The sequence below is a fragment of the Tursiops truncatus genome, chromosome 20, assembly GCF_011762595.2.
Source record: "Tursiops truncatus isolate mTurTru1 chromosome 20, mTurTru1.mat.Y, whole genome shotgun sequence".
Lineage (NCBI taxonomy): Eukaryota > Metazoa > Chordata > Mammalia > Artiodactyla > Delphinidae > Tursiops > Tursiops truncatus.
In genome coordinates, this window is record NC_047053.1 from 31,910,514 (window position 1) to 31,929,834 (window position 19,321).

The following is a 19,321-nucleotide window of genomic DNA, read 5'->3' on the forward strand; positions in this document are numbered from 1 at the left end:
AAGTTGTTGGTAACAGGTCCCTGTATGATTATGCTTCCTGTGTTCTACCATGGAAGAGATTGGATAATCACTAAAGACCTGTAAGTGTCAGGATACCCCAAGCATAAGTAAAATCAGGAGCCATAACTAATATTCCATTTACTGAAGGATCAAGTTCAGACTCCTTACCATGGAAGACAAGACCCCTTCTGATTTGGTCCCTGAGCAACTCTCTGGCCTCATATCCCAGCATTCTGTACCCCAGTGCACTTTTGTGTGCTGGACCTTTGCATCTGCTGCTTTTCCTTTCCTTCCCTCTTTTCTGTCTGATGACCTGTTACTTATGCTTAATAAGTAAAACTATAATGTGTCCTTCACATGAAGCCATCTCTCACCCTTCTCTATACACTGTACTAATGCTTTTCTAATGTAGTTATTGGTTATGCATATCCACCACTCCTAGCAGACTGTGAACCCGCCCCCACAGATATTACATTCTGTTTGTCAGTCTCTAGTTTTTATCCATGGCTGGTTCATAATAGGTGCTTAATAAGTGTTTAATAGGCATCACTAGGGTGACAGAGATTGTGCATTTGGGACAGTTAGTGATAAACTCTGTTTTCTCAGATGCAGGTTTGGGGAAACCAGTAATTCCCTCACACCAGATGAAATTTGACCATTTTTCAAGGTCCAGGTCAAAGGCTGCCTTTTTCTTATAACCTTGCTTAAATTCACTTGCTCCACAGCTAAAATCTCTTCCTCCTCTTGATTACCAAAACTTTTGTCAAAGTGCTTTTAATTCTTCTCTGTATTATAGTTTTTATGGGTCTGCCTTTCCCACTAGAGCCTTTCAGTAGGATAGGACCCATGTTTTTTTTCGTTTGTTTGTTTGTTTTTGTTTGTTTATTTTTTTTTGGCCGCGCCATGTGGCACTCAGGATCTTAGTTCCCCAACCAGGGATCGAACCCGAGCCCCCTCCATTGGAAGCGCGGAGTCTTAACCACTGGACCGCCAGGGAAATCCCATAGGACCCATGTTTTATTCATTTTTGTTTCTCCCTTAGCATTTTAGAGATAGTAGATGTGTAATAAATATTTGTTGAGTTGCATTGAATACGGTAATGCTTTTTTTTTTGGATAGGTGTCATAATACTTTAGTTAAAATGAAAGATATGGCCTAGTGTTTGTTTTAAGGTAACTTTTTTTTCTGTTTTTCCTTCTTCCCTCCCTTGTTTAGATAAAGAAATGTCTGATGAGGAAGGGTCTGGAGATGGAGATTCAGAGGGTCTGGGCCTGGAGGAATCCGGTGAGGATGCCGTGAGTGCTGAGGAACTGGAGTGTGCTGATGGTGACAGTAGCCTGGCCTGGAAAAAGAGGAGCAGAAGCCACTCGAGGAAGGCGTCGGGCTTCAGTGTCCAGAGCATCAGTGACTTTGAAAAGTTTACCGAGGGAATGGATGACCTCGGTAGCAGTGAGGACGAGGAAGACGAAGAGCAGGAGAGTGGTATGGAGGAAGGGGGTGGTGAGGAAGACTTTGAAGGTGAGAGTGAGGAAGACAAGGCCGAAGACAGGACCAGTGAGGATGACGGGGTGGTGATGACCTTCTCCGAGGTCAAAGTTTCCGAGGAAGTGGAGAAAGGCCAAGCTGTGAAGAACCAGATAGGTTTGTACACGGCTTGCTGTTTGCTTGTTTTGAGTGTCCACATTTGATCTCCTTTTTGTTTGTTTGTGGCTGTTTGCTGTCTCCTGTGTCCTTCCAATTAGTTGGTGACGTGCCCCACTTACCTAGAGGCCCAAAGCGCTGTTCCCCTGTGCTTGGCCTGCTGTTGCTTCACTCAGCTGCTTTGCTGGTTCTGCTCTAGTACTTCTGGCAGCTGTGGAAGGTTGAAGGGAAGGGCGGCGTCTCCTCTTGTTGGGCTGTAGCATTCTCTCTCTCATGTAGCAAGTCAATTTGCGTCCAGACACCGGATTTATTTCCTGTAATAAATAGAGTGTTTCCATGGCATGAAGCTGGTAAAGGCATGCTGCTTAGGGACTGCTTTGATTTCCAGTCCCTCCCCGTCTCCCTGCCCCAGGAAGATTTTATTAACTGAGGAATGGAATTCTTTTTTCTTTCTCAGCACTGTGGGACCAGCTCTTGGAAGGAAGGATAAAGCTACAAAAAGCTCTGCTGACCACCAATCAGCTTCCTCAACCAGATGTTTTCCCTATTTTCAAGGACAAAGGTGGCCCAGAATTTGCCAGCGCCTTGAAAAACAGTAAGAATACTTATCGCATATTGGGATGCTTAGAACCACTGGGGTTCATTGGGATATACTGGGATTGTATTCACAGCACCACAGAGTTGAGAAGACTTGGCTTTAGTCATAATATGGTATAAAATGGCGATTTTTAACTTAAAAAAAAATCGCAGTATAACCCTCTTATCAAATGAAGGCAACTTTGATCGAAACAGGTTGGGTGCTTGAGTCATGCCTGTTCCTCTTTTTTCCAGCCCTGCTCTCACTTTCCCCTCCCCCTCCTCTTGGCTTTCTGAGCTACTGCTTTAGTGCTCAGGGAAAAACCACTGGCATAGAACGAAAGGGAGACAGTGAATGACTAACCTCAGTTTGTTTAACTTGTATATCACGTGCTTAAAGGATGCCTTTCTTTGTTGGGTGGTTTCTAGAACAAAATGCTGAGATGACCTTACTCCTGTCTCCCTTTGGGTTACAGAGGGTGATGAAGGATGGTGACCGCAGAGGGAGGAAAAAGTTGTGAAAGAGAATTGCTGGGCTGTAAAGTCCAAGAATTTTAGAAGAGCAAAGGAATTTAGCAATTATTTGGCTCCCAACTCCCTCATTTTACAGAGGAGAGAGCCAAAGCCCAAAGGGAATGAGTCGCCCAAAGTTAGAGAGCTCGATCATGCACGGCAGAGACAGCCTCCCCCAGCTTTTCTGCCTTACGATCTAGGGGCTGCCTCCTGGGTGCCCAGTGGCACCAGAGGACTGGGGCCGAGGAGAGAGATGCGGGGTGAGCGCACAGAGGCTGGAGTCTCCATCCCTTACTTGCACGCTGAGACTTAGTGTTGTCATTTGCTCTTTCAAACTTGTTTTTATAATATCGTGGAGTTGGCCTGAGAAAGAGGCCTGAGGAGGACATCAGTCTGATTTGGCTCTGCCTCTTGGTTAGAATCACCTTAAGCCATTTAAGATAAATGGGTAGGATTTCTAGGGTAAGGAATTGTGTGAACCTTTCTTGACGGGGACTACTTGGTTTAATTAGGAATTACTTCCCAAGGGCCAGTCTTTAGATTGTGTGTCTTGACACACTTGAAGTCAGGAACCCTGCAGTTACTGTGAGGGTGGGTCTTTTGTAGCCCCTCCTCCAGCTCTTCCCCGCTTCCTCCCTCAGATAAATGGTAGCTTGGTGGTTTTCAGCATTTTTGAGATTTTGGGGGCACTTCTCTGCTATTTTTAACGCCCTAGTGCCCTGATTTCCGGTATGCCTTTGGAATGAGACCTAGACCAAGACTACTCTAGATTAAATGTCTTAAATGTTTCACAATAAGGCCTTTTCCACTTTGTTACTCATTACTCTTCTTGCTTGAGCCAACCCTGTCCCCGCTTTTTTGGGGGTTCATCTCAAAATGTAGATATTTTAAGGTTTTATCAGTGCTCGGTATAAGGGACGCATTCTTACTCTTGGATACAGTTCAGTTATTTAGCTGTTTTAATGTTATTTAACGTTTATTTTGCAACAGTTCCGATCATTTTAAACACTTAAAAAAGAAACATTTTTATTTTATTTTATTTTTTTGACCGTGCCATGTGGCATGTGGGATCTTAGTTCTCCCACCAGGGATCTAACCCACGTGTCCTGCATTGGGAGTGCTGTGCCTTAACCACTGGACCGCCAGGGAATTCCCCCATCTCTTTTTGTACTTAACCAATTGCCTCTTTGCCTCGTTGATGAATTCCAGTTAATCTGACAGATGCCTCCTAATCTGACTAGGTGGGTTGCAGCGGAAGAGGGAGAAGAAAGGAATGTTTATTTGGTATCACATATTCTAAGGTGGGAGGGTGGAGAGTTTTCTTTTTTTTGAGATTTTTATTGGAGTATAGTTCATTTACAATGTTGTGTTAGTTTCAGGTGTACAGCAAAGTGAATCAGTTATACATATATCCATTCTTTTTTAGATTCTTTTTCCACATAGGCCATTGTGGAATTGAGTATTGAGTAGAGTTCCCTGTGCTATACAGTAGGTCCTTATTAGTTATCTAGGAGCGTTTTCTGGTTACCAGAATTTCTATGCATCTGAAGGGTAGCTAATTCTTGTTTCTACCTTTATGACAATATGATATAATATGTTGTGTATCCCTATCTTGGTGAGCAGAGTTTAAGAAAAACTTCTTGGTTACGTTACTGTGGATGAACAATTTATACTGTTATATAGCTGGTGTGGAACATAGGCTGAATTTGTACTGACCCCAGAACAAACACTGGAACTTAATTTCTTTAATTAAATCTCTTTTCAGTGTGGTTGGTCTTACAGTAAGGTCAGACTGCCTGGGTTTAGATTCCATCTCAGCAGTGGATTAGCTGAGTGACCTGGAGCAAGTTACTTAACTTCACAGTAAGATGGGGATAATATGATTGTGAAGATTAAAGGACGTAATCGATATAAAGCATTAGCACAGTGTCTGGCACACTGCACACCACAAATGTTACGTACATGTGTTCTCCTCTTCTGCAGAAAGAGGCATTTGGCAGTGTTCAGCCCTGTGAATGACGGTCGTCACTGTAACTAACCACCGTTCCCACTGTCTCCAGTGTTTTTTGACTTTTTGTTAGTGTTCAGATTCCCTATATAATTTAAATTAACCATTTGTTCTGGAAAACGGGTAGCGTTATATTCTTTTATTATTATTATTTTAAAATAAATTTATTTGTTGACTTTTGGCTGCATTGGATCTTCATTGCTGTGCGCAGGCTTTCTTTAGTTGTGTTGAGCGGGTGCTACTCTTCATTGTGGTGCGCAGGCTTCTCGTTGCGGAGCATGGGCTCTAGGCATGTGGGCTTCAGTAGTTGTGGCATGCAGGCTCAGTAGTTGTGGCTCGCGGGCTCTAGAGCGCAGGCTCAGTAGTTGTGGTGCACGGGCTTAGTTGCTCCACGGGATGTGGGATCTTCCCGGACTAGGGCTCGCACCCGTGTCCTCTGCATTGGCAGGCGGATTCTCAACGACTGCGCCACCAGGGAAGCCCAGTAGTGTTATATTCTAGTGTAATACTTAGAATTCAGCTTTGGCCTCTATGACTGTGAGAAGGTGATCAGAGATTTCCTTATTGCCAGACCCAGCTGCTGCCTCCGTGAAGCTTTCAACCTTTCCTTGAAATTTTTCCCTTAGATTTTGGCGCTACTGCATGTGATGTGTGGGTTCTCCTGCTTTTCTGACTCCTCTTTTATCCTCTCAGTGTCAGTTTCACTGCATTTAAGATCCTGTTCTCAGGCTGTGTTTTCTTGGCATATTCTCTCCTTGGCTCTGTCATTTACTCTCATAGTCCTAACAGTAGCCTCTAGAACAGAGCAGACTTCCAGCTGTATTTCAGCCACAGTTAAGTCCCGAGCAGCATGCCTTTGTACCCTAAGCACCTTAAACTCTACTTTTCAGAAACTAAACAAATATCTCCTTTCTTCCCCAACGCACTTAGTCCCCAAATCACCCTGATAATACATGTTGGATACCTCTCGATGTGAAATAATTTCAGAGGCATTTTTTGATATTTTAGTAGTTGCATAAGTGGTAAGTCATGAAGTAACCTTAGCAAAATTAAGGGATTTTCCATGCACAAAACCATTCCTCTGAAGAGGTTAGCTTTTTCCTCTCTGATTTTCTTTTAAAAACTTCTGTAGCGTTAGGAGGTAGTTCTTTTATGTTGGTAGCAGCAGTATATAAGGAAAAAGGCATGTTATTTAAGGAAACCTCAGCATGAGTTGTTTAAAACTTTTCATTATGGAATATATCAAACCTATATAAAAGTAGAGAGAATTGTATAGTGAACCCATATACCTTTACCAGCAAAACACTTATCAAGTCACGGCGTATCTTATTTCATCTACTTATACTAACTCACCCCCTACTTCTGCTTTATTTTGAAGCAAACACCAGACATCCTATCATTTTATCAGTAAATCAGCATGGATCTCTAAGAGAAAAGCATTTAAAAAAAAATCACAATATCATCCCACACAAAAACACTAATAGTGATTTCTTAATAAACATAACTGGTTTGAATGGATGGGGAATTGAGGGAGCATTCTTGTAACAGGCGCTCTCTATTGTCTTTTCAGAGTTTGCTCTATAGCTTTAAATGAAATGATTAAAGGAAAGCCAAACTTCAGCCATAATAAGTTGACCTTTTAGTGAAATGCATGTTATTAATGTATTTAATGAGATGCAGTACAGATTGCAGTGAGCACCATGTTTCATTATAGGTCTAAAATGCAATATCATTGAAGACCTTTAATAGAAACAATGGTTGACATTTTGATATTTCCTATAAGCAAAATCCCCCCAAGAACACAGTATAATGTAATATAAATATAGAGGAAGTGTTGAGATTTTTTACTTGCTTAAGAGTATAAACACAAATTCCACTATTAAGAAGTTACGTATTGTTTGTGCCCGCCCCCCATCTTCCCACTTCTAGTTCGAGTTCACCCTCTCATCCCTCTGTGGCCCTTCCCCCAGCCCCTCAACTATTTTGACTTGAATAGACTAAAAATTTTAATGCCAATTTGACCACAGCACTAATACACACCTTAAAGAACAACTTTTAAAATTTTGAGTAAGTCATGGCAATCGGAATCTTGATAGATAATGTTTCTGTTTTGTTTTTTAAATTTTATTTATTTTTAAGTAGGCAGTGTATTCACATGGCTCAAAATTCAAAAGATGCTAATGACTCTGCAGAGAAAATCCTCCTTCCCACCCCGTACCCCTGCTACCCAGTCCCCTATCCCATAGGCAACCAATATTGTCAGGGAAGTTCCCCCTTTGTTATTACTTAGTTGCCTTAGGTGACAAATCCATGAACATCTATTTCAGTGTTAGCTCGATTAATGCTTTGTGGGTTCATGACACAGTTCTCACAAATGATCTGTAGAACCCTGGAATATCCGTAATTACTTGGGATAGGTTTAAGTATTGCTTGGGACGAAGGCACTTGCAAGCTTCTCCAAGTGTAGCATTGTGTAAGATTAAGGACTCTTATTACTGTAGACTTCATCTAGCCAGGATGGTGTGAGGAAGATTGATCTTTTTGTTTCAGCTGATGGCTATTATTTTTTTAAATAGCTTTACTCTTCTAATTATAAAATCATGTCATGCTTACTTCAGAAATTCAGAAAATACATAAGAGCATAAAGAAGAAAATAAGGATTACCTGTAATCTTACTACCCAGAGGTAACCAACAGTTGTCATTTTGATGAATATCCTTTCAGACCTTTTTCCGTGTTTACACACACATACACACACACACTTTTTTAAACAAACATGGAATCTTACAAGTATGTACTATTTTGTAAGCTTATTTTTTTCTACTTAACATATTTCATGTCAGTATATTTAGATGTACGTCAGCATTTTCAGTGGCTACAGAATATTCCATTTTATTGATTTACTGCAGTTTATTTAGCCAATCTGTATTGATGGATACTCAGGTTTATTTCAGCCTTTCACTTTTATAAAGCATGCTTTGATAAACACTCTTGTACATACATATTCGAGCATTTTGCCTAAAAGTAGCACTGTCCAGTATAAATATGGTTCAAGTCACATACGAATTTTAAATTTCCTAGTAATCAAATTTTTAGAAAATTGTAAAAAGAAACAGGTAAAATTAATTTTTGTAACATATTTTACTTAATGCAGTATATAAGAAATATTAAAAGTTTAACATATAGTCAATATTTAAATATTAATGAGATATCTTATGTATGTTTTTTCATGTCAAGTCTTTGAAATCCAGAGTGTATTCTACATTTACAGTTCATCTCGATTTGGGCTAACCACATTTCGAGTCCTCAGTAGCCACATGTGACTAGTGGATACTGAATTGGACAGCACAGACCTACGTTCCTGGAAATTCAGTTGCTGGAACAAAGGGATCGTACTTTTGTTTCTTTTTTAAGGCTTTTGGAAGATACTGCCAAGTTGGCCCTTAGAAGAATTATAACCATTTAATTCTCATCTGTAGCAGTTGTTTTCCTGGACTCCCACCACAGAGTATTATTGATCCTCTTATTTTTCCTAAACTGTAGGTGAGAAATGAAGGCAATCATTTCTTGATAACTTTCTGTTTGATATTTACATAATACCTCTTGACTTAGCTTTGAAATCTATGCTATGTTTGGTCAGCTTTGAAATCTATGCTATGTTTGGTCTGTTTCTTAGAGAATGAGTTCTATGTAGGAAGACTTTTGGTCCCTGTTGAGCTACTACCTAATTTGTCCAACGTGGTTAATTAGGCATTTATACTATGTAGAAAGTAAAGTAGGGTCAACAGAGCAAGTGCTTTTCCAAAGCAACTGAGTGGGGGACCCAGGAGGAGAGTGTCAGATTCTTTCACCCACTCTGAAAAGATGGGCCCTAGATGGCTCGCAGAGCTGTGGAAGCTTGAAAACTACCGCAGCCAATCTCATCAGAACATTTGTTTTATTGTTTTGGGTTTCTTAGGAATTAAGGTTGTCTTCAGGCCTGAAACAATCTTTAATTGTGATGAGTTACATAAGGAAGCAACCCGGACTTGTAGTAGTACTAGTAGTAGGCAGTAGTAGTAGTAGGTAGTACTAGTAGTAAGTAGTAGTCGTCATCATCGTCGTAGTGGTAGTAGTAACATATGTAGTAGGATTGCCCTATCCGCTGGATTCACAGTGAAGTCATACACATCAGTGTATGTTGGAGTCTCTTTATATGGACATTTTATGAACTCACCTTTAACCATATATGCCTGGCCAAAAGAAAAAGAGGGAGAGAGAAACAGCTTAAGTAGTGCCAGTGATTCTGCCTGCCATCTTTTTCAGTGTGCTCATGCCCTGGAGTAAGCATGGGTGGCAGGTGGAATCTGTGGCTGCCGTAGTTATTCTTTGTTCCGGGTACCTCTCCAGTGAGCATCTCGTCAGACAGACTGCGAATCTAGTGGTTACAGTTACAGCCTGCAGTCTTTGTCCAGCACGGTCCCCAAATGTAATCATCTTGTGTTTAATCGACGAAGCGGCTGTAGTGTTTGAGGGGAGAAACTGACCATGTTGAACTGGCACGGAGACTGTGGTGCTGTACTTTCTGGGCAATTTTCGGGATTTTTAAAGCAGTTTTGTGAGAACTTGATTTTTGCTTTATGCTCAGACTTTATAACCTGACCACTGCAAAAAGATGCTACTCTATTATTGTTATTTGTGTCTTAACACTTATTCTTAAATCAATTTATTAAAATTATACATGAATATGATAAATAATACAGAAGCATTCAGGAAGACAACAGTCCTTTGCCTTACTTTCAGTCTCATTTTATTTCGTTTTCCTTTTATAATTTTAAATAATTTGTTTAGATCTCTATTTCTTGATTTCTTTATCCTCTGGTATGAAAGATGAGAATGCTACTGACAGGTTAAGATGAAGACTGAGTAGTGACCATTTCATTTAGCAACATGGTGGCCATCCTCTACCTTGATGAGCAGTTTTGGTAGGGTGGGAGGGATGCAGGCTTGACTGGGATGGGTTTGTGAGAGGACGGGAAAAAGGGATCTGAGGTAGTGAGTATAGCCAACTCTTTCTAGGAATGTTACTTTAGAAGGGAGCAGAGAAATGGGAGGTTAGATGGAGAAGGATGTGGAGTCAAGAGAAGTGTTTTGTTTTTGAGATGGGAGCAATAACAGCATGTTTGTATGTTGGCAAGAATGATGCAGCAGAAGGGAAATTGATGGTGATGGGGGTGGATATCTGTAGCAATGTCCTTGAGGAGGTATGTGAGATGGGACTAGGGCATCCTTAGGGAATGGTGACCTTTGATAGTGGGGACAGTTTAATCGTAGTGACAGGTGGGAAGACAGTATGTGAGTAGACACAGATAGGTAGGAGTCTCTGAAAATTCTCTTTTCATCGTTCTGTTTTCTTTGAAATAGAAACCAAGGTCATAAATTGTGAATGAGGAGTAAGGAAGGAGGTGGTAGAAATTTGGGAGGAAGAGGTATGAGGTAGTCATTCCATTCTTCTTCCACTACGTTTTTACATTCTGCCCTGCAACTGCAACCAAGATTCCCATACTCTATCCATATGTTGACCCTGGGAGTTGAAAACCAGTCAACTGCATTTACAGTGTATTATTATCATGTAAATAAGGGTGTAATACCAGGGCAGGGAGGGACTGGAAAATGACTTTTTCTTTCCTGTGTGTTCAGAGGCCTGTCTGTAGGAGTATGTTCCTAGTTCAGTACAAGTGCCTAGTTCCTAGTTCAAGTAGATTTATATAACCCTCCATCAGTTGCTTAAAATCATGCTGTATTTTAGTTTGCTTCAGATTTGTTTTTTTCTTCTTTTTATTTTTTTGTTTTTTTTTTTGTTTGTTTTTTGCTTCACATTTGAACTGTTTATCTATTATATCATTTTTTTCCTAGGTCTCTAGATATTCTTTTCTTCCCCTGATGGCTCAGTTTTATCATCTCAATCCTTCTTCCCCCAAACTTTAAATCATGCGGTCTCTCCTCTTACATTCTCCCGGTTTGAGTGGGTTGTTCTCTGGGTCTGGCGCACTGGGTCCTCCTGGGACTTCCTTTCCTTGCTCTTCTAGGGTGGAGCTGTGTTCTGGCTCTTCCTGTATCTCAGTTTGTCAGTTTGGTGCCAAACATGGATGGGGAGTAAATGATCTGATTTTTTGCAGATTTAAAAATGCTCTGCCTCATTTGTCATTGATATCAATATATTCTTCATGGATTGGGTATAAATTTCTGGGTTGAAAATTACTTTCGCTCAGAACTTGAAAGTACTGCCCTGTATTAGTTTCCTATTGTTTTTTAAAAAATATTTAATTATTTATTTTGGCTGCACTAGGTCTTAGTTGCAGCATGCGGGATCTTTAGTTGTGGCATGTGAACTGTTAGTTGCGGCATGCATGCAGGATCTAGTTCCCCAACCAGGGGTTGAACCCGGGTCGCCTGCATTGGGAGCTTTGGAGTCTTACCCACTGGACCTCCAGGGAAGTTCCAGTTTCCAATTGTTACTACAACAAATTACCACAAACTTGGTGGCTTAAAACAGCAGAACTTTATTGTCTCACAGTTCTGGAGGCTAGAAATCCTAAAATCCAGGTGGTCAGCAGGGCTGTGCTCCTTCCAGAGACTCTGGGGGAGCATCTGTTTCCTTGCTTTTTCCAGCTTCTCGAGGCTGCCTGCATTCCTTGGCTCATGGCTCTTTTCCATCTTCAAAACCAGCAATCCCATCACACCAAGTGTTCCTTTTCTGACTGACCCTGTCGCCTCTCTCTTGTAAGGACTTCCTGTTTACATTGGGCCCACCTGGCTAACTCAGGATCCTCTCCCCATTGCAGAGCCTTAACTTAATCACACCTGTGAAGAAGTCCTTTTGCCTTGTAAAGTAAGGTATTCACAGGTTCTGGGGATTAGAATGGCATGTGGACCTCTTTGGGGACCATTGTTCAGCCTTCCACATGCCCTATTGTCTTCTGTCATCCAGATGTTGTCCAAGGTGGTTGCTGGTTTGAGTCTCATTCCTTTGTAGGTGACTTGTTTTTGTTCTCTGGAAATGTTTGGGATCTTCTGTTTATTCTTGGTTTTCTGAAATTGCCCGAAGCTATGTCTAGGTATGGGTCCTTTATTATTCATTGTGTTGAGTACTTACTGGGCCCTTTTAATCTTAAGATTGTGTGGTCTTTCAGTTTTGGGAAGATCTCTTCTAATATTTCTTCGCTAATTTCCTTCTCTCCATCATCTCTGCTCTCTTTTAGGTATTAAACTGGATTAGTGTTGTTTTTTCTCTGACATGTTCCATCTTTCTGTGATTTTCTGTATCTGTGTTCAGAAAAATTTTGAGTTTAATTTCCTAGTTCTTTTTTTTTTTTTTTTGTGGTACGCGGGCCTCTCACTGTTGTGGCCTCTCGCGTTGCGGAGCACAGGCTCTGGGGACACGCAGGCTCAGCGGCTGTGGCTCATGGACTCAGCCGCTCTGTGGCATGTGGGATCTTCCCGGACCCGGGCACGAACCCGTGTCCCCTGCATCAGCAGGCGGACTCTCAACCACTGCGCCACCAGGGAAGCCCGCAATCATATTTTTAATCTCTAAAAGATCTTTTGTTTTCTGAGTGTTCCTTTTCTATATAATTAATATACTTAGAGTATATTATGTACATTTAAAGTTCTTTTGCTTTTGTTTTATATTCACTTTAGTTCTTAGAAGTATCCCTATCTCCACCAGCTTTTGTTTACTCTGGACTTTTTTCCTCTCTTTTACATTTTTATCCAAGTTTAAACATGTATACAGTTTTTTTTTTGTTTTTTTTTTTTTGCGTTACGCGGGCCTCTCACTGTTGTGGCCTTTCCCGTTGCGGAGCACAGGCTCCGGATGTGCAGGCTCAGCGGCCATGGCTCACGGGCCCAGCCGCTCTGCGGCATGTGGGATCTTCCCGGACCGGGGCACGAACCCGTATCCCCTGCATCGGTAGGTGGACTCTCAACCACTGCGCCACCAGGGAAGCACACATGTATACAATTTAAAGAGTCAAATAATTCTACAGAGCTTGTTATGAAAACTAGTGTATGCTGACTGTACACTCCACTACCTTGCCATACATAACCCACTCTCCTAAAGCAACAATTATATTTTAAATTATTACTATTATTTTTTGAATTCATGAATTTATCTCTGTATCTCTAAGTGACATGTTTCATTTCTACTATATTTTTCAGTTTAAGGCATTATTTATTGACTCCTCATTATGAAAATGAGGATTTAGCCCTTGTTCCTGCTACACTCACGCACACTTTCTGTCCCTTCCTGGTTATATTGTAATTTGGTTAGATCAGGAGTCAGTGTTTACATTATTATGTCTGTGTAAACACTGTTCACAGCTCAGCCGGGTAATATATATGCCATGATTATTTTTCCTTTCTCACACATCGTTTTGTTTTCTAGAGTTAATAACTGTTACTTTTTTGTTTATTTTGTTTTCTATGCTGTAATTCAAGCATGAACTTTTCTCTAGTTGTCTAAATCTCCCCTCAAGATAATCAGTTGCATCAGCTCTTCTGCCAGCTTACCTTCCTAAAGAAGTCTCTCCCAGAACCTTTTTTTATTATTATTATTTTTTTTGTGCGTGTGATACGCGGGCCTCTCACTGTTGTGGCCTTTCCCGTTGCAGAGCACAGGCTCTGGATGTGCAGGCTCAGCGGCCACGGCTCACGGGCCCAGCCGCTCCGTGACATGTGGGATCCTCCCGGACCAGGGCATGAACCCGTGTCCCCTGCATCAGCAGGCGGACTCTCAACCACTGCGCCACCAGGGAAGCCCCCAGAACCTTTTTTTTAGAAAAATTATTTATTTATTTATGACTGCGTTGGGTCTTCGTTGCTGCGCGTGAGCTTTCTCTAGTTGTGGCAAGCGGGGGCTACTCTTCGTTGTGGTGCACGGGCTTCTCATGGCGGTGGCTTCTCTTGTTGCGGAGCACGGGCTCTAGGCGCGTGGGCTTCAGTAGTTGTGGCACACAGGCTCAGTACTTGTGGCTCGTGGGCTCTAGAGCGCAGGCTTCAGTAGTTGTGGCGCACAGGCTTAGTTGCTCCGCGGCATGTGGGATCTTCCCGGACCAGGGCTTGAACCTGTGTCCCCTGCATTGGCAGGTGGATTCTTAACCACTGTGCCACCAGGGAAGCCCCGTCTCCCAGAACCTTTTGGCCTGCTCTAATCTGGACTGTTAGCCTTCTCTGGTGCCCGGTCGTCATGCTGGGATCTCCCTGCACCACCATCCTAGGGATTACCTTCACTTCCCACTTGTGTGGATCTCCTTGTCAGGATCTTTCTTGGCTTATTCCCTTATTTTGGTGAAGCACACCCTCTAATAGCTTGCTGAGGAAGGATGCATGAGAGGGAAACTTTTTTAGATCTTGATTGTCTGAAAGTACCTTTACTCTATCATCACAATTGATTGACTCGCCGACTGTGTATAAAAGTCTACAGAATATTCCTTTGCTTTCCACCTTCTGAAGTTGCTGTTGGTGAGTCAGAAGCCATTCTGATCCCTGATCTTAATGTTTTTTCCTCCCTGTTTTGAATTCTTTGTCCAAAGAATTCTGGAATTTCATGATGCTGCACCTTGTTGTGGATGTGTTTCATCATTGTGCAGAGTGTCTGCAGGCCTTTTCAGGCTGGAGACTCGTATCTTTCATTCCTCGGAAATTTTCTTGAAATTATTTTGTTAGTGATTTTTCTACCCTCTCTTTTCTCTTCTTTTTCTGCAAGGCCTATCATTTGGTGTTAGACTTTTCGTCTGATTTTCTTCTTTTTTTTTCTCTTCAGTTTTCCAGTTCTTTCTGTCTTTTTTTTCTTTTCTCTCCCCCCCCACCACTTCCTAAGACATTTCCTCAGCTTTATTTTCTCATCTGTTGAGTATTTTTATTTCTTGTCATACATTTTATTTCTCTGGGGGTATACCTGGTGTATATATGTATGTATAGTCTTAAGAGTTCTTCCTGAGTAGTGTGTTTCCTCCAAGCTGCTTTCTTTTCTTTTGTTTTAACCTGGGTGTAATATGTTAGATGCTTTCTTCAAATATTTGGTGATCTCTTGTCCACTGTTGACTTTCAAGAGTTGGGTACTCAGAAGCTGATTAGCAGCTTTGTATGTTTGGATGAGGCTCTTTGTCTGTGGTTTCCATTGTAGAGTGCTCTATCTGGGCCATGTGGGGAAACCCGCATGTCAGTATTTTTAGATCTTTGTTCTTTATGGGATCTTAGTTGCTAGAGAACTTCTAATCTCCTGCCTGGCTGCCAGCATTGTAGGAGGTGGGTAGGCTGGGGGTCTCAGCATTCAGTCTGTGAACTTCTGCTTATTCCCCATTTCGAGAACTATGCCCTTGCCTCAACTGTGTCTGGTGTCCCCCTGTCCAGAGACCCTATGTTTACCTCTCTTCAAGGGATAAACCTCTAAACGTCTGCCTGAGTAAAGAGGTGTGTTGACTCTTTGTAGCCCTACCTTCCTCTCCTCTCCTGGAGGTGCCTGGCACTGCTAGTTCTTGAAGCTTCTGGGGTTGTATTTGCGGACCGTGAGGGGATTGCTTCTTTTTCTTCACTGCCAGCACCAAGGTCAACTAGCTCAGGTTTGCTAAGTCAGTTATTTGTCCATCTGCTTAAAAAAAAAAAGCTGGTTTATTGAGCTATAATTGACATACAGTAACCTGCATATAGGTCCCATTTCTGTAACCCTAACCCTGTAAACAGCATCCCTGGAAAGAGTTGTCTGTACTCACCGTCTTGAATCCCTTTCTCTTGTTCTCTCATGAACGCATTCCAGTCAAGCCTGTATCCCTCTTGCTCCACCAAAACTGCTCCTCAGGGTCACAGATGACCACCATGTTGCTGAGTTAAATGGTCAGTTCTCAGTCCTCATCTTACTTCACCTGTCAGCAGCATCTGTACAATTTGACCTCTGTGTACACACGTGAAACCATCACCACAGTCAAGATGACGAACATATTCCTCATCCCCAGAAGTTCCTCAGCCTCTTTGTAATCTCTGTCTCTGTCCCTCCCCATTCCTCGGCAACCACTAATCTACTCTCTGTCACTGTAGATTAGTTTGCATTTTCTAGAGTTTTATATAAATGGAATCATGCAGTTTGTACTCTTCTCGTCTGTCTTTCACTCAGTGTAATTATTTTGAGATTCAGCCATGTTTTTGCCTATGTCAGCAGTTCATTGCTGAGTAGTAGTAGTAGTAGTATATGGATATAGCACATTTGCTTTGTTTTGTTTCTGGTTTTTAGCTGTTATGGATAAAGCTGCCGTGAACATTTGTGTGCATGCTTTTGTATGGACATATACTTCATGCCTCCTGAAGAACTAAGAACGGAATGGCTGGGTCACATGGTAAATATGTTTAGTTTTCATAGAAACTGCCAAGCTGTTTTCTAAAGTGGTTATACCATTTTATAATCCTCCCAGCAGTGTATGAAAGTTCCACTTGCTTCACATCCTTATTAACACTTGGCATGGTCAGTCTTTTTAATTTCAGACATTCTAATAACCGTGTAGTCATTGGCTTTTTAGCTTGCAAAACTTGGTTTCTGTCATCTCTCTTATCCAGGTATACCTCAGAGATATTGCAGGTTCATTTCCAAACCACTGCAATAAAGCGAATATCTCAATAAAGTGACTCACATGACTGTTTTTGTTTCCCAGTGCATATAAAAGTTATGGCTGCACTATACTATTAAGTGTATAATAGCAATAGCATTATGTCTAAAAAAAATCTGCATATGTTAATTAAAAAATGCTTTAGTGCTACAAAATGCTAACTGTCATCTGAGCCTTCAGTGAGTTGTAATCTTTTGGCCGGTGGAGGGTCTTGCCTTGATGTTGATGGCTGCTGACTGATTGCGGGGAGGCAGCGGGGTGGTGGGGGCGTGGGGGGTGGTGTTTGCTGGAGGCGGGGGGCGGTGAAGTTTGCCACAGTGATTGTTCCTTTCATGAATGATTTCTCTGTCGCAGGTGATGCTGTTTGATAGTGTTTTACTCACAGTAGAACCTTTTTCAAAATTGGAGTCAGTCGTCTCAAACCCTCCCACTGCTTTATCAGCTAAGTTCATGTAATGTTCTAAATCCTTTGTTGTCATTTCAACAATCAGTTTTGAGTTCACCGTCTTATATGGGCATGGTTTGTGGCACCCCGAGATAGTCACAACTGTAACATCAGACATCACTGATCACAGATCACCGAAACAGATATGATAATAATGGAAACGTTTGAAATATTGTGAGACTAACTAAACTGTGACACAGAGACATGAAGTGAGCAAATGCGTTGGGAAATGGTGCCTATAGACTCGCTCGATACAGCGTTGCCAGAAACCTTCAATCTGTAAAACACAGGGTATCTGCGAAGTGCGATGAAACAAGGTATGCTTGTACTTTGTCCTTCCTTTGTGGGTTTATTCCTTTTAAATTTATTTTAGCTAGTGGAATAAAATAGAGAGTTCAGAAATAGATTCTCACAAATATAGGCAATTGGCTTTTCACAAAGGTGCAGAGGTAGTGGAGAAAGATAGTCTTTTCAACAAATGGTGCTAGTACAATAGTACATTCATTTGCAAAAAAAGTGAACTTCAACTTACAGCTCATACTTCATACAAAAATTAACAAAATACTTCATGAACTTGAATGTTAAGCATAAAACTATAAAGTGTTTTGAAGAACACATGGGAGAAAAATCTCCATGACCTTTGGTTAGAGAGAGTTCTTAGATCATCAAAAGCATAATCCTTAAAAGAACAAACTGATGATTGGACTAAATCAGAAGGAAATCTTTTGCTCTGTGAAAGACGCATTAACAGAATGAAAAGAAGAGCTACAGACTGAAAGAAAATATTTGCAAATCACTCATCTGACAAAGGATTTGTGTCCAGGATATATGAAGAACTCTTAAAACCCAACAATAAAAAATACCCTTTAAAAAAAAAGGGCAAAATACTTGAACAGAAACTTTACCAAGGAAGATATATGGTGACAAATAAGCACATGAAAAGATGTTTATTTAACATAATCATTAGTGTTGATGGAAATGCAAATTAAAACCACAAGGAGATGCCCCTATATACCTATTAGAATGACCAAAAACAAACACCTGACAACATCAAGTGTCAGCAAGGGTGCAGAGCAACTGGAGCTTCCATGCATTGCTGGTGGGAATGCAAAATGGTATAGCCACTGTGGAAGAAAGCTAGTTTTTTTATAAAGTTAAACATATATTTACGAGATGATCCAGCAGTCCTACTTTTAGATATTTTCCCTAGAGAAATGAAAACATATGTCCGCACAAAGACTTGTATGTGTGTGTTTATAGCAGCATTAATCATAATCACCAAAAACTGGAAACAGCTCAAATGTCCTTCAGTAGACAAACAGATAAATTGTGGTACATTACTCAGCAATAAAAAGGAGCAAAATATTGATAAATGCAGAATCACTGATGAATCTCAAAGATACTATGCTAGTGAAAGATGCCAGTCTCAAAATATTATATGTATACTTTAACATTCCATTTATATGACATTTTGGAAAAAGTAAAACTAAAGGGATGGAGAATAGATCAGTGGCTGGCAGAGGTTAGGGGTGGGGGAAGGGTTTGACTACAAAGGGGCAGCCCTGCTTTCTTCTTTGTTTCCTGTAAGTTTCTATTTTCCTCTTCGGTAGACTCATTTCCTTGGAGTGTTTCATCCCTAAATTTTGTCCGCTGGCTTGCCTCTGAACCCTTCCGCTTGGCTTGATTGTGAACATTTTGCTTAGATTGAGGGAGGGGTGTAAATAGTTATGTGGTTATTCCCACATAACTCTGGGAATATTTCTTATGGTAATGGGTACATGATACAGTACTTCTAGGGATGGAGGAATGGGCTACATCAACCTATAGTGTCATTTTTGCTTGAAAAATATATCTCTGGTACTAAAACCTTACCCAGAAGAGAATAATAGATTATGCAGAGCTTCTAGATTTTGATGTGGGTTAGAACTGAAAAATGAGATGTCTTTAAACTCCTTTTCCTTCTCTCTTTGATAAGTGATATAATGTGGTTTGGACACTCAGAGATTCCTGAGATTCCAGGTTCTGGTTGATGATTTACTGCAAAATTGCTTATAAATTGAAGTAGAAAATGTTTTGCAGACCTGGCAGCTTTCTGGCTTCACACCCATTTGTCACCCAGCATTTCCCTTTGTGTATAGAACAAGAATTAATTAGACTGCACTGCAGGAAAAGTTTATGGCTATAATTTATATAGGATGAATTTCTTTTTAAAGAGACAGCACTGTTTTGTTATACCTATATACATATAAGTGTGTGTATATATAAAGGGTTTTTTTTTCATTAAAGCAGTGTCTGTGAGCTTCTGGAGTGAACAGTCATTTTTCTGCTTAATGCTAGATGTTGGTGGAATAGACGCTTTTATGGTGATTGCTTTCTGATTAAACTGTTGAGGTTTTTGTTTCTTGTTTTTAAATTCATTGTGTACTAGTGAGCAGGCCTCAGTTTTAGGTTTACATTTTACACATTGGTCAGACTTGTCTGGTTTCCAGAGCTTTGTATTCTT

At 41.0% G+C, this 19,321-nt stretch overlaps 1 protein-coding gene across 6 annotated transcripts in view; it reads left to right on the top strand.

Annotated features, from left to right (window-relative positions):
• The window catches only part of AATF (apoptosis antagonizing transcription factor), a 102,879-nt gene that overhangs the window by 2,676 nt on the left and 80,882 nt on the right, over positions 1 to 19,321 (top strand). For all 6 annotated transcript variants that reach the window (XR_004523969.2, XM_033848207.2, XM_033848208.2 and 3 more), the window contains 2 exons: positions 1,216 to 1,641; positions 2,099 to 2,236. Coding sequence is in view for 5 of the 6 variants with exons in the window: in XM_033848207.2 (XP_033704098.1) it covers positions 1,216 to 1,641; positions 2,099 to 2,236 (564 nt within the window). In the remaining variant the exon portion in view is untranslated. The remainder of the gene's footprint in view (positions 1 to 1,215; positions 1,642 to 2,098; positions 2,237 to 19,321) is intronic.